The sequence below is a fragment of the Moschus berezovskii genome, chromosome 13 (assembly GCF_049115385.1).
Source record: "Moschus berezovskii isolate FMDL1 chromosome 13, NW_MosBer_1.0, whole genome shotgun sequence".
NCBI classification, from domain to species: domain Eukaryota; kingdom Metazoa; phylum Chordata; class Mammalia; order Artiodactyla; family Moschidae; genus Moschus; species Moschus berezovskii.
The window spans coordinates 16743933-16757471 of NC_142472.1; the positions used below are offsets into that span (position 1 = coordinate 16743933).

The 13539-nt window shown below is 46.0% G+C and overlaps 1 protein-coding gene across 3 annotated transcripts in view; it reads left to right on the plus strand.

Annotated features, from left to right (window-relative positions):
* The window catches only part of LOC129556455 (ATP binding cassette subfamily C member 4 (PEL blood group)), a 187185-nt gene that overhangs the window by 24252 nt on the left and 149394 nt on the right, over positions 1-13539 (plus strand). For all 3 annotated transcript variants that reach the window (XM_055426562.2, XM_055426563.2, XM_055426564.2), the window contains exon 2: positions 12931-13041. In XM_055426562.2, the coding sequence (XP_055282537.2) occupies positions 12931-13041 (111 nt within the window). The remainder of the gene's footprint in view (positions 1-12930; positions 13042-13539) is intronic.

The window sequence follows — 13539 nt, forward strand, 5'->3', positions numbered from 1 at the left end:
AACCGGTTTACCCGTCATAGGCTGTTTTAGGCCCAGGTCCGTGTGTTGTATTTAGTTGTCATATCTCTTTAGTATACCTCAATATGGAATAACTCCAATCGCTCACGTGCTTGACAGTTTTGAAGAATATAGACCATTATGGTGTAGACTGTTCTTCAGTTTGGGTTTGTCTGATATTTCGTCATAGCGGGAATACTGAGAGAATACAGTACTCAGTAAATCTTATGCACCTGCTATCCATTTGCCTCATTTCTGGATGGTAACTTTTGTCACTTGATTAAGATGGTGTTTGCCAGGTTTCTCCTTGTATTAAATTTATTAGCTGAAGCCACTCCCTTCTGCAATATTATTAGAATATAGTAATGCAGTTGATTTTTTTTTTTTTGGTCTATCCTACAAATCTGATATAATAGTATTGTCTTCAGTCATTGAAAAAAAAGTAGAAAGTAAAAAATTGAAAAAGTAGAAAGTTGGACTTTTTACTTTTGTAAAACTGTGTATTTGCTACTTTCTCTGCCTGTGTTTTCCCCCTCTTTTGTTAGCTGTTTGCATCATTACTAATAGTTCAATGAGCCATCTATTTCTTATATTTTGTTTTAATGAGAATGAATGTAATGTGTCTTTTGCTGGTGAGCAGAGTTGCTCATGGATATAGTTTTTTATACATTTTTATATAGAACATATATTACAGAGTTTTTCATATATCACTGGCATGCTGATCTTAAGGAATTTAATTAAGAATTAATTTGAGGACTTCTGGTGGTCCAGCAGTTAAGAATCTGTCTGCCAGTGTCGGGGACACGGGTTCGATCCCTGGTCTGGGAAGATTCCATCTCCATGCCATGGAGCAACGAGGCTCATGTGCCACAACTCTTGAGCCAGCGTGGCAGCTGCTGAAACCCGTGTGCCTGGAACCTGTGCTCTGCCACCGGAGAAGCCCAGGAACACAATGAAAAGTAGCCCCCGCCGGCCACAACTAGGGAAAGCCTGTGGGTAGCAACGCAGACCCACTGCAACCAAATTAATGTTTAAAAAAAAAAATTAACTTGATACAGAGTTACTGTTTCAGTTTATATTCCGTAGGATAATAAATGATTTGAGTTGCAGTGTTTTTTAATTGATTTGACTTTCTAGGGTTAACTAGTAATAGGATGTTGAATTTTAAACTGATTGTTGATTGACCTGGATTGTCTCTACGGTAGTCTGGTAGAGCTCCCGAATTAGGTCCAAGCAGAGGACAACCAAGATTAGTGTTACGAGAGGAGAGTTAAGCTTTAACATCAAGTTGAATCTAATTTATTTCAGTGAAGCTGCATAAATTAATGAAGTAATTGTATTGGTCACATCTACTTAATATTTCAAATTCAATGCCTAAGTACCCTCCTTGCCTTCCACAGTCCATTGTCTACAAAATGGCTTAAAAGATTCCACAGTTTCCTGTTACTTTTCCTTGTGGCTCAGCTGGTAAAGAATCTGCCTGCAATTCAGGAGACCTGGGTTCGATCCCTGGGTTGCAAGATCCTGTGGAGAAGGGAAAGGCTACCCACTCCAGTATTCTGGCCTGGAGAATTCCATGGACTGTATAGTCCATGGAAACATGACGAGTCAGACACGACTGAGCGACTTTCACTTCACTTAAGATAAGTCAACATTTTTTTTCTTATTTAAATAATTCAGTATTTTAAGTTGTAGCTTGATCAGTAATGCAGACGACACCTCTTTAAGTACTGACAACAGAACACAGAATTAGTTAGTGAGGAATGCACAATAGCTCTCAGAAATTATAGGATATCACACTTAAGATTTCAGCTGTCCCTGCAATCAGAGCAATTTGAAATTTGGCTGAAACCGGTACAGAATCTGTCTGCAGTGCAGGAGACCTGGGTTCTATTCTTGGGTAGGGAAGATTTCCTGGAGAAGGGCATGGCAACCCAATCCAGTATTCTTGCCTGGGGAGTCCCATAGACAGAGGAGTCTGGCAGGCTAGAGTGCATAGGGTCACACAGAATCTTAAACAACTGAAGCGATTTAGCATGCATGCACAAAGAGGGGACTTCCCTGGCAGTCCAGGGGTAAGACTCTAAGCTTCAAATGCAGGAGGCAGGGTTTGGTCTCTGGTCAGGGAACTAAACTATCCCAAATGCCATGCAGTGTGGTTAAAAAAATACCCCAGACCCCACAGGACCTCAGGTTTGTTATCGGTTGAAGCCACTTGTCAAAAGAGCAGTAATGACTTCACCTCCCTTCATCCTGTTATACTCCATGCAAATACTTTTTGTTGGTTTTATTTTTCTGGAAAGCTTCTTTCTTTGTCCTCTCGTCTCTTTAGTGAAAGCCAAGTGATTCTTCTGGGCTCGACTCAAGCTTTGTTTTCCTGGAAAGACTCCCTAACCTCCCTCCAGCAAATGGTTCCCAGACCTGGCTGATGACTGGAACTGTCTAGTGGGGTCTTTAAGAAGACCACCCGTTGGGTTCCATCTTGGCTCACTCTGATTCATTCCTTTGAGATGGGGCTCTGAATATACCTGTTGGTCTTTATTGAAAAATAACCCAATCTGAGCTTGTGATTTTGACTTCACTGTTGTTGGAAGTGTTGGTATAAATACCAGAAGTGTGTCAAAGCACACTCTATGGCAGAGTCTCAAACTTGAGCTGGCATTAGCATCACCTGGAAGGGTGGGTATAGATAGTATAGATGGTTGAGCCTTACTCAGCATAGGTCAGAGTTGGGACTGAGAATTTGTTTTTCTAGGGAGGAGTTACAGGATGCTAATCTTGCTCCTCTGGGGACCACAGTTTGAGAACCTGTTCTGAACAGAAGATGTGTAGCCTGGGGGATTGATCCTTTAATCCCTACTGCGAAAGCCAAGAAGCAGATCCTGTGTGCAGAGCTCAAAACCTTACTTGCCACTTCATATCTTAATGATATGTTCACGTTGATCCCTTGTTCCCCAGCCTTAACAGCTGGAGGACAGTTGAAAGGGTTAGTTGCTCAGTCTCTTTGTGTTAGTATCCGTCTCTTTGCAACCCTATGGACTGTAGCCCACCAGGCTCCTCTGTGGAATTTTCCAGGCAAGAATACTGGAGTGGGTTGCCATTTCCTTCTCCAGGGGATTTTCCCTACCCAGGGGTCGAACTCCGGTCTGCTTCATTGCAGGCTGATTCTATCCCATCTGGTACTGCTAAGTTGCTTCAGTCGAGTCTGACTCTGCACGACCCCATCGACGGCAGCCCACCAGGCTCCCCCGTCCCTGGGATTCTCTAGGCAAGAGCACTGGAGTGGGTTGCCATTTCCTTCTCCAGTGTGTGAAAGTGAAAAGTGAAAGTGAAGTTGCTCAGTCGTGTCCAACTCTTTGCGACCCCATGGACTGCAGCCTACCAGGCTCCTCCATCCATGGGATTTTCCAGGCAAGAGTACTGGAGTGGGGTGCCATCCACTAAATAGTGATGTGTTTATATCGTAAACCTAGGTTTGTTGGCTAAGGGCCTCCTGCCAGTATCTTGTGGCTACTCTCTGGGGCCAACTATTGAAAAAAAGTTCTATACCCTTTCCAGAAAGACGAGTTAGGGCAGTCGTTCTGATCCAGGAGGTTTTGCTACCCAGGCATTGTCGCTGTAGGTTGCCCCAGTTTGGGGTGAGGAGATACTACTGGCATCTTGAGTTGAGGAAATAGTCCTGGGATAGGGCTCACCCTCCTACAAAGCACAGAAGCGCCTCCCACAGCAAAGAACCATGCAGCCTGAGGTGTCAGCATTCCTGAGCTGGAGAACTCCTGCCTTAGAGGTTCTAGTGAGGTGCCTTAGAGGAAACGGTTCTTCCACGTCACTAAGAAGCCAAGTAGTGTTTGACTCTTGTGACCCCATGGACTATTGTAGCCCACGAGGCTCCTGTGTCCATGGGATTCAGCAGGCAATAATACTGGGGATCCTCCTCCAGGGGATCTTCCTGACACAGGGATCGAACCAGGGTCTCTTGCATTGCTGATGGATTCTTTACCCCCTGAGCCACCAGGGTCTTACTGTGAGATCTTTGTGCGTGCCTCTCACCTGTCCCTCACTCCAGCCCCTGCTCTTGGACTCTGACTCAGGTCTGTCTATTTCTGTAGCCCCCGCCACACCAGTCCTGCCCAGGCTGGGCCACAAAAGCCTCCAGTAATCAGGCCTGGCAGAAGCTGCAGGAAACATTAACCAGTGGTTAATATTTTGCCACAGCTAAAAGTGATTTAAAATGCATAATTTGTTCAACAATAAATGACTTACTTGAGTGGGTTGAGGGCACTTGAATGATTAACTGGCCTCAGCAGACCTACACATTCCCCTCTCATCAAGAGATGTAGAGAACGTGTGTGAGTGCTCTTCGCCGCTGTTTCTCCACCAGAGGGTCATCCATTCATTTACTCTGCTGAGTTCTGAGACTCACCTGGTGCCCGGCCCAGTGAATTGCCAGGGATCAACTGGGTCCTGCCTTCGTGGAGCTCTTATTCCAGCTGTTGGTCCTTTAATGGACCGGAATCTGGTGGTCTGGAGTCGACCGATGAGAATGTAAAGGAGAGAGAAAGAGGCTGATCTTCCTTGGTTTACGCAGAAAGCCAGTAAAGCCCCTGCACGGGGCTTGCTCTGCTCACGAAGGCCTCAGGCGCCCCCTCGATGGGGTGAAGACACAGAGCGCCTTCTCTAGAGGGTCTTAGAAGCCTGGGCAGGAAAGTGAACACAGAGAGCCTCTACACTTGAGGAATTAGCCTAAAAAACAGAGAGAGAAAGCAAGACATGGGGACCAAAGCTCTGATGGAGCAAAGGTGTTTTTCTTCAACATTGTGTAGGTATTTATACTGTCTTACAAGATAGCTACTTTCAGCAGAGATAAAATCAAAACTTACACTTGTATCAAGGAAACATGAGGTCATCCATATGAAAGAGAGTTGTAAATAGTCACTTTTACCATATAGTTCATAAAATGGAAGAGGGTACTTATCACCATATAGAAAAACTACTGAAGGAAATGCCTGGATTCCTCAGCCCCCTGGAGAGGCTTGCCTGAATATTCAGGAATTAATAAGGAGCAGAATTCCTGACAGATCCAAAACAGCACACAGGAAGCCTCCTGTTATGCTTCCTGACATCCAGCGAGGAGAGAGACAAATAAGTGCATTATTTGTTTCCTCTCAACAAATAGATTGCAGTAAATGGGTTTTAAAAAGAAAGCTGGAAGAAGGAAATGGAAAATCTGGATCTGCTTTTGTAGACAAGGCAGTCCAGGCATTTCTGTGGAGGCAGCAATTGGCTTGAGACCTGGGAGAGAAAAGGTGTCAAGTAACCATGGGGAGAATGAGCAGTAAAAGTCTATTCCCAGGAAAGGGCACAGCAGTCAGGAGCCAGGCGGGCTCTTAGAAACACAACAGGTCAGCGTGGCTGGAACACTGCATGAAGCGGCTGGACACTGAGCAAAGTGGGGTGGTGAAAACCTGTAAAGGTCATAGCATGTCTTTGCTAATTTTTCCTTTCATTCAGTATTGATTTTCTGTTTTATTTTTTTAAAAAATTATTTTAAAATAATTTAAAATAATTCCTTCCCATGCCATCCCTCAGGGTCATCCCAGTGCACCAGCCCTGAGCACCCTGTCTGATTTTCTTTTTTTAAAAATGCTCCACAAGTTACTGTAATTTATGGCAAGATGTGCCAATGTTTCTGGGGCTTTGTGTACTCCTGGGGCATCCGCGAACCCTCCTGAGAGTGTGGGCCCGCCCAGAGGGGCTTTACCCTTTATAGCTTAAGTACTTGGCTTCTTTTACATGTCACTTCCTTCTCTGTGGGAAACAGCTGACCCGGAGTGGCTGCCTAGTGTGAGCTGGGGAGGGACGAAAGCGATTACCATGCGGCTCAGTGTTCACTGAGCTTCTCTGTGTCCCAGGGGCCGTTCTGGTTCTGCGAGGCCGTCCGCCCTCAAGGGAGCCCCAGTCTGTTGTGGAGATGGTGGCCCTGAGGGTGTGCGCAGCGGACAGCTGTCCACACCTGTGTTGTTCAGACAAAACACTGCAACCTGTTAGTGCAGCCGGAAATTAACTTAATTTCAACTGGTTTTTCTTTCTTTTTAAAAACAATTAAAAAAATTTGTGGTAAAATATACAGCATGATATGTACCATTGTAACCATTTTCAAGTGTACCCTTGAGTGGCAGCAATGATGCCTGTGCAACTGTTATCAAAGCCCACAGGATTCTTTTCTTTGGTAACGATGGAATGTACCTATTACTCCAACTACCCATTCCCCTCCCCTGATCCCCTGGTGGTCACCATCCTGCTGTCTCTCTCATTTTGACTTTTTTGGATATGGCATATAAGTTGAATCATATGGTGTTCTCAGTGTGATAACTTATTTCGCTTAGCATAATATCCTCAAGTTTCAATTATGTTGTAGCCTGTGTCAGAATTTCCTTTTTTCAAGGCTCAGGAATGTTACAGTGTGCGCTTCCCTGGTGGCTCAGTGGTAAAGAATCCACACCTGTGTTGCAGGCGACCCGGGTTCGACCCCTGGGTCAGGAAGCTCCCCTGGAGAAGGGAATGGCAACCCACTCCAGTATTCTTAATTGGGAAATCCCATGGACAGAGGAGCCTGGCAGGCTGCAGTCCAGGAGGTAGCAAAGGAGTCAGATACGACTTGGCTACTAAACAACAAAACAATACTCTAATATACGTGTGTGCCACGTACCACAAAATATGTACCACCTTTTGGTACACAAAATGTGTACCAAATGTACAACACATTTTGGTACATTCTTTCATCATTATCCTCTTGGGTCACTTTTACCTTTTGGATACTGTGAGTAATGCTTTTGTCATTATAGGTATACCACGTGGAATTTCTTTTGTAATGAAGTAGGGAAGAATAGAAGATATCAGGGGAAATGTGCCCATAGCATGGGCAGACCCAGAGCACTGCGGAAGCCCGAGGTGCAGCTTCGTGAGCTCAGTGAGCCTACATTAAGCTAAATGCACCAATGTTTGTTTCCCACAAACTGATACACTTTGAGCAATCTGTGAAAAGCATCAAGATGACTCAGTTCTGTAGCTTTGAGTTAGGCGGGTCCTTTTTTAACTAAGAAAATGTGACTTCATGTTCATATATATTTAATTCAGCTTCTGGAATGGTTCTTTGACCTAAGTAAGATAGTTGTGGTTTCTCAAATCCCAATGAAGAGCCATCAAAGGCTTCCTTGGGTAGGCAGTCATACTCCCTACTGTCAGTGGGGATACCTGGAACTTGGAACCAAAGCTCTGTCATTCCTCATGGAAGGAGAAGTTGAATAGTTTGGAAGGAAGCGCTTGATTGGAACAAGCCTGATATTCAGAGGCGAGTCAGCACCAGGCACTCGGGCTCAGGGGGACTTTGGTGATGATGAAGTCCTGTATCTAGTGGTGGCCTTTCATGCTGCGCTAAGTAGATAAGGTTGATCACCTGCTGGGTGTGAGGTCCCTTACTTGTTAGTTCCAACCAGCACTGTTTTAATCCCTTCAAAACCTTGGGAGGTGCCCAGCGTGAGTAATATTTTACTCGTGATTCCTTGTTTTATTCTCAGTGTTAATTGAATTGTGTCCAAATGTGTCAAAATAATTTTTTTTTTTCTTTGAGAAAGGGATTAGGGTAGTTACCCATGCACGATAGCTGTAGATTCTCCACGCTGTAGTGTGGGAAAAAGTGCTGGGAAGCTATGTGGTGATAAGACAAAGGACACCATGAAGATGCGAAAGGCATGGCGTAGCCAGTGGCAGGAAAAGGGAGACAAGAAGGCCAGGGATGAAACAGAAAAGGCCTGGAAGCTGTCAGGCAGGAACGTTTTGCTGGCCTCAGGGGCTGGGAGGACCCTGGTGGGCCCCAGGGCAGAGGGTGTGCAGGGAGCTGCAGAACCTTGGGGATGGAGGGGTATGCAGCCTGCACTACCGCTTAGCTCTGCGCAAGGATGGGAAAACGGATGCTGAGCAAGGTTTAGGAAATGAGGAGAGGTAAAGAGCCTCTTGATGGAAGTGAAAGAGGAGAGTGAAAAAGCTCAACATTCAGAAAACTAAGATCATGGCATCCGGTCCATCACTTCATGGCAAATAGATGGGGAAACAGTGGAAACAGTGACAGACTTTATTTTTTTGGGCTCCAAAATCACTGCAGATGGTGACTACAGCCATGAAATTAAAAGACAGTTACTCCTTGGAAGAAAAATTATAACCTAGACAGCTTATTAAAAAGCAGAGACATTACTTTGCCAACAAAGGTCTGTCTAGTCAAAGCTATGGTTTTTCCAGTAGCCAAGTCTGGATATGAGAGTTGGACTGTAAAGAAAGCTGAGCACCGAAGAATTGATGATTTTGAACTGTGATGTTGGAGAAGACTCTTGAGAGGCCCTTGAACAGCAAGGAGATCCAACCAGTCTATCCTAAAGGAAATCAGTCCTGAGTATTCATTGAAAGGACTGATGTTGAAGCTGAAACTCCAATACTTTGACCACCTGATGTGAAGAACTGACTCATTTGAAAAGACCCTGATTCTGGGAAAGATTGAAGGCGGGGGGAGAAGGGGACGACAGAGGTTGAGATGGTTGGATGGCATCGCTGACTCAACGGACATGAGTTTGGGTAAACTCCGGGAGTTGGTGATGGACAGGGAGGCCTGGCGTGCTGCAGTTGAAGGGCTCACAAAGAGTAGGACACGACTGGCCCACTGAACTGGAGTGAAAGAGGAAAGGAGAGAAGGTTCTAGCTTGAGCATTGCCACTTAAGTATGGCTAATTGGATTTGGCCGAGGGCCACTCGGGGAAAGCCAGGGTGGTGACCCCTTTTGAAGATAGCTCACCAGCAGCGTGGGCATTCTGACGTCGTTCTGGATGGGTTCCAGTGTTGTCTGTGCCAGGCGCCGTGGCACGCGAGGCTCATGGAGAGTCCATGCAGTGTGTGAGTAGTCATTGCCCTGAAGGACCTGTGCCCTCTGGGACAGTGAGGAGGAGATGGTGCTGCTGGATGGAGATGCTGGTGGGAGGGGAGGAATGGGTGTCCTGGTGGGGGAGGGCCACTCTTGCAGGAACTGGCTTGGACGGAGGGCTCACTTGGCAGGGACGGAATTGTTGAGCATCAACGCTGTCAGTGACGAATTAGAGTCAGGGTGTGAACTGACTCAGGTCTCCCTGTCTAACTCCTTTGTTCAGGTGGGGACACATACTTTAGCCTCCTGTCAGTCAGCATGCCATGTGATGGGAGTGAAACCTTCACCCCCTGATGGTACCCAAAGGGCTCGACTTGACTTTCTGAGATATGAGGCGGTGAAGGGCTTGGTGAGGGTCCTTAAATCAAGAACCGTGGGGAAAGAAATCTGCCTAGTTGAGCACCGTCATCTCTTTTGCTGGGGCTTACGCAAGAGTGTTGCCATGGCGACGGCTGTTCTTTGTCTGACCGGACTTGGTTGTGTTCAGAGCATCACTGACCATGTCAGTTGCTCCCTCAGCAGCCCAGGTGAGTGTTGTTATTTCCAGATGTTATCCCCATTTGCTGGAGGCCAGTGTCGAGAAGGTCTGAGGCTAGTTGAAGCTCCTGCAACCAGAACGTGGCACAGTATCATTACATTAAAAAAATTGTGATAAATGCATGCAACATAAAATTTTGCCACCTTGGCTGTTTTAAAACATACGGTTCAGTAGTATGAAATACATTCATATTGTTGTACAGTCAGTTTCCAGAACTCTCTTCATCCTACATTCGGGTGTAATTAAACAATAACTCCCCAGTCCCATCCTGCCCCTGGCAGCCATCGGGCCACTTGGTTTCTCCCTGAATTTAAGTACTTCTTGTAAGTGGAATCCTGCAGTACTTGTCCTTTGTGACCACACTACTTACACTCCCACCAGCAGTGTGCACGGGTTCCAGTTTCTCCACATCCTTCCCAACACTTATTATTTTATTCCACCCTCCTCCCCCCCTTCCCTCCTTTCCTTCTTCTAATAGCCATCCTAATATATGTGAGGTAGCATCTCATTGTAGTTTTCATTTGCATTTCCCTGATTAGTGATATTGACTCTGACCCCGGGCAGGCAGAGTTTTAGAGAGGGCCTCTCAGGGTTACGTCCCAGTGCTAATTCCCTGAGCATTTTCTGTAGGGAATGCTGCTGCTGCTGCTGCTAAGTCGCTTCAGTCGTGTCCGACTCTGTGCGACCCCATAGACGGCAGCCCACCAGACTCCCCCATCCCTGGGATTCTCCAGGTAAGAACACTGGAGTGGGTTGCCATCGCCTTCTCCGTGTAGGGAATGACTGTAGGATAAAGGGCCAAGCATATTTCAAACTTGTGTAGTGGTGATGCTCACAGATCTATACTTTTGCTTTGGAAGGAAATTGAGACCTGTAGATATGAAGGGTTATGGAGATGCTGAACTGGAGGGGATGAAGTGGAGCGAGGCCATAGTTGAGACCTGGGGTCTTCAGGACCACTGCTGGGACTGGAATCCTGGACCGGGGTTCATTAGAGATGCCAGGAGGCCAGGGTGAAGCTCAGTCTCTCTTATGGCTTCTTTGATAATTCAAAGACATTTCATTTATTCAACAAAGAATTCTTGAGCATCTTTTTACCTGTATTATGCTAGGAATAATGCAATAAATAAGAGAAATGTGGTCTCTGCTTTCATGGGTGATATCATCTGGCTTTGGAAATTTCCTTACCCTGTCAAAATCAGTAGATGATATTCATCTTTGGGCTGTCTTTGCATGTTAATCATTATCATTTAAAAATGCATAATTGGTTTGAATAAGGTTTTTTAGTCTTTTGTACAGTTACTGTTTTTTCCATCAATAATAAGTAATTTGTAGAGGGATAATTATTGGAGAAGGAAATGGCAACCCACTCCAGTATTCTTGCCTGGAGAATCCCAGGGATGAAGGAGCCTGTTGGGCTGCCGTCTATGGGGTCGCACAGAGTCGGACACAACTGACGCGACTTAGCAGCAGCAGCAGAGGGATAATTTGAGACTATGTAAATATCATGATTCACATTAAACTTTCACACTAGTTTTAACTTCCGTTGATCATTTTCTGACTATTGTTCCCTCTATATTTGATTCTCTTCTAGAATGCAGGCTTTCCCTTCTTCTATTTATGAAAAGAGTCATGGATTTTTTTCATTATTTCATGGGTATCACTCATTGACACTTATTTAATATCCCAGTACCCCAGATTTGGCTAGCAAGAGTACCTCAAGCTGGCTTCTTTGTCCTTTGGACACATCCTTATGATTCCTTGAGCTGTTTATTTTATGAGGCAAGATGTCCCAGGCTTATCTTACACTTTTGATGCCTGTTGGTCTCAGCCTATCAATAGTGATGCTGTTGCTGGGAATGCCTGGGGCTCTGCTCTCCTGGGCCCATTCTTGTTATAGCAGCCCCCACAGACATTTTCCCCACTGGAGCCCATGCTGTGGCTGGACTGGTCCTTGTGGTTCTTGATTATTGACTATCAGGGAACTTTGAAGTGGCAAAGTTTATTATACACATGTCCTGGAGGGTACACAGCCAGGTCCTAGAGAGAGAGCGAGATGGATCATGAGCAAACCTGGACCTGTGCTTCTGCTTTCTGGGGTCAATGGCTGGGTACCTGGGGTCTCCAGTCACTCTATCTGTTGGTAATTAAAGACATGACTGAGGATTAAAGTACAGGAAGGGAGAAATAAGCAGTCTGTTATCAGAAATAAGATGGTCTGTTAGCAGGTCAATCAGAGCTTTCTGAAAAAGGGAACTTCAGGAGTGGGGTGGCCTAGCTCCTTATCTAGTTATGTAGGTGGCCAGTTGAAGTCTCCAGAGTGCGTGTCTCCAAAGCATGTCAGACGCTTGCATTATGATAAAAAAAAGCTAATTGTCAGCTACTAATACATATTGTCAGCTGCTAATATTTTAGTACTTACCTGGTAGCAGAGTGGTAAAGAATCCGCCTGCCAATGCAAGAGACTCAGGTTTGATCCCTGGGTTGGGAAGATCTCCTGGAGAAGGGAATGACTACCCACTCCAGTATTCTTCCCTGGAGAATCCCATAGACAGAGGAGCCTGGTGGACTACAGTCTTCAGTTCAGTTCAGTTCAGTTGCTCAGTCGTGTCTGACGCTTTGCGACCCCATGAATTACAGCATGCTAGGCTTCCCTGTCCATCACCAACTCCCGGAGTTCAGTCACAAAGATTCAGACACGACTGAGGGACTAACAGTACATATTGCAGCAATATTGGAATCAGCCATTGCTTCAGGGAACCCTGGTTCCTCTTAGAAAGAATATTAAAAAACAAAGGTCTGGGTGAAGGGGGCCAAGAGGCACAAACTTCAGGTGTAAATAAGTCATGGAGACATTCAGCACGGTGACTATTGTTGCTAATAATGTGTCACATATTTGAAAGTTGCTGAGAATTGTCCTTATAAGTTCTTATCAGAAAAGAACAAATTGTAATAATGTATGTTAAAAACCAAAACACCAAGATCTTGGGGCTTGAATGATCTTTGGTACCAATGTGTCATTGCTTCCAGAGTCTCTCACCGTGTAGAGTTAGGGACTATGTGTATGTGTGTCTGTGTTTTTTCCCATATTTCTACATATTTAAAACTGAAAGTGTTAGTGTCTCAATTGTGTCCGACTTTTGTGACCCGCCATGAGCCCATCAGACTCCTCTGTCTGTGGAATTCTCCAGGCAAGAATACTGGAGTGGGTATTCTTTCAGGATTCCCTTCTCCAGGGAATCTTCCCGACCTAGGAATCAAACCTGAGTCTTCCGCATTGCAGGTGGATTCTGAGCCACCTGGGGACCTATTTCTGTAGACCTCTTTTTAAAAACAAACAACAAAGCCTGGCAGAGTGGGATTCTGATTAGACAAAGATGTGTAGTTTGGATATATGTCATTCTCCGTTTCTCTTAACTTTTCACAGGTGGCTAAACCCTTTATTTAAAATTGGTCACAAACGGAGATTAGAAGAAGATGACATGTACTCTGTGCTTCCAGAAGATCGCTCCCAGCACCTTGGAGAAGAGCTGCAAGGGTGAGCACAGGCAGCCGGGAGAAGGGGGGAGAGTTTCCATGGGGGCCTGAAGGTGTCGGTGGGGGGCTTTGCCTTCCTCCGGGTTCTCCTGAGCCTCCTCCCCCTGACACTGGGGGGCTGAAGGTGTCGGTGGGGGGGCTTTTCCTTCCTCTGCGTTCTCCTGAGCCTCCTCCCCCTGGCACTGGGGGGCTGAAGGTGTCGGGTGGGGGGCTTTGCCTTCCTCCGGGTTCTCCTGAGCCTCCTCCCCCAACACTGCATGCTCACCCCCCAGGCTGACCCTGAGCTTAGCCCACTTTGGAGGGCTGACCCCCTGTGTGTTTGTGGATGTGGAGGGAGCCCACAGCATGGCCCTGGAGGCCGATCTCTGTCCCTGGAGGTGGGGCCCCTGGAGGAGGGCGTCTGGTGCTGAGAATCCAGCAAAACTTGGCAGAACTTGTTTCCCGAGACTGGGGCGCTCCCCTCAAGGTGTGATTTTCTCGTGCTTCAGTCTGTACTGCT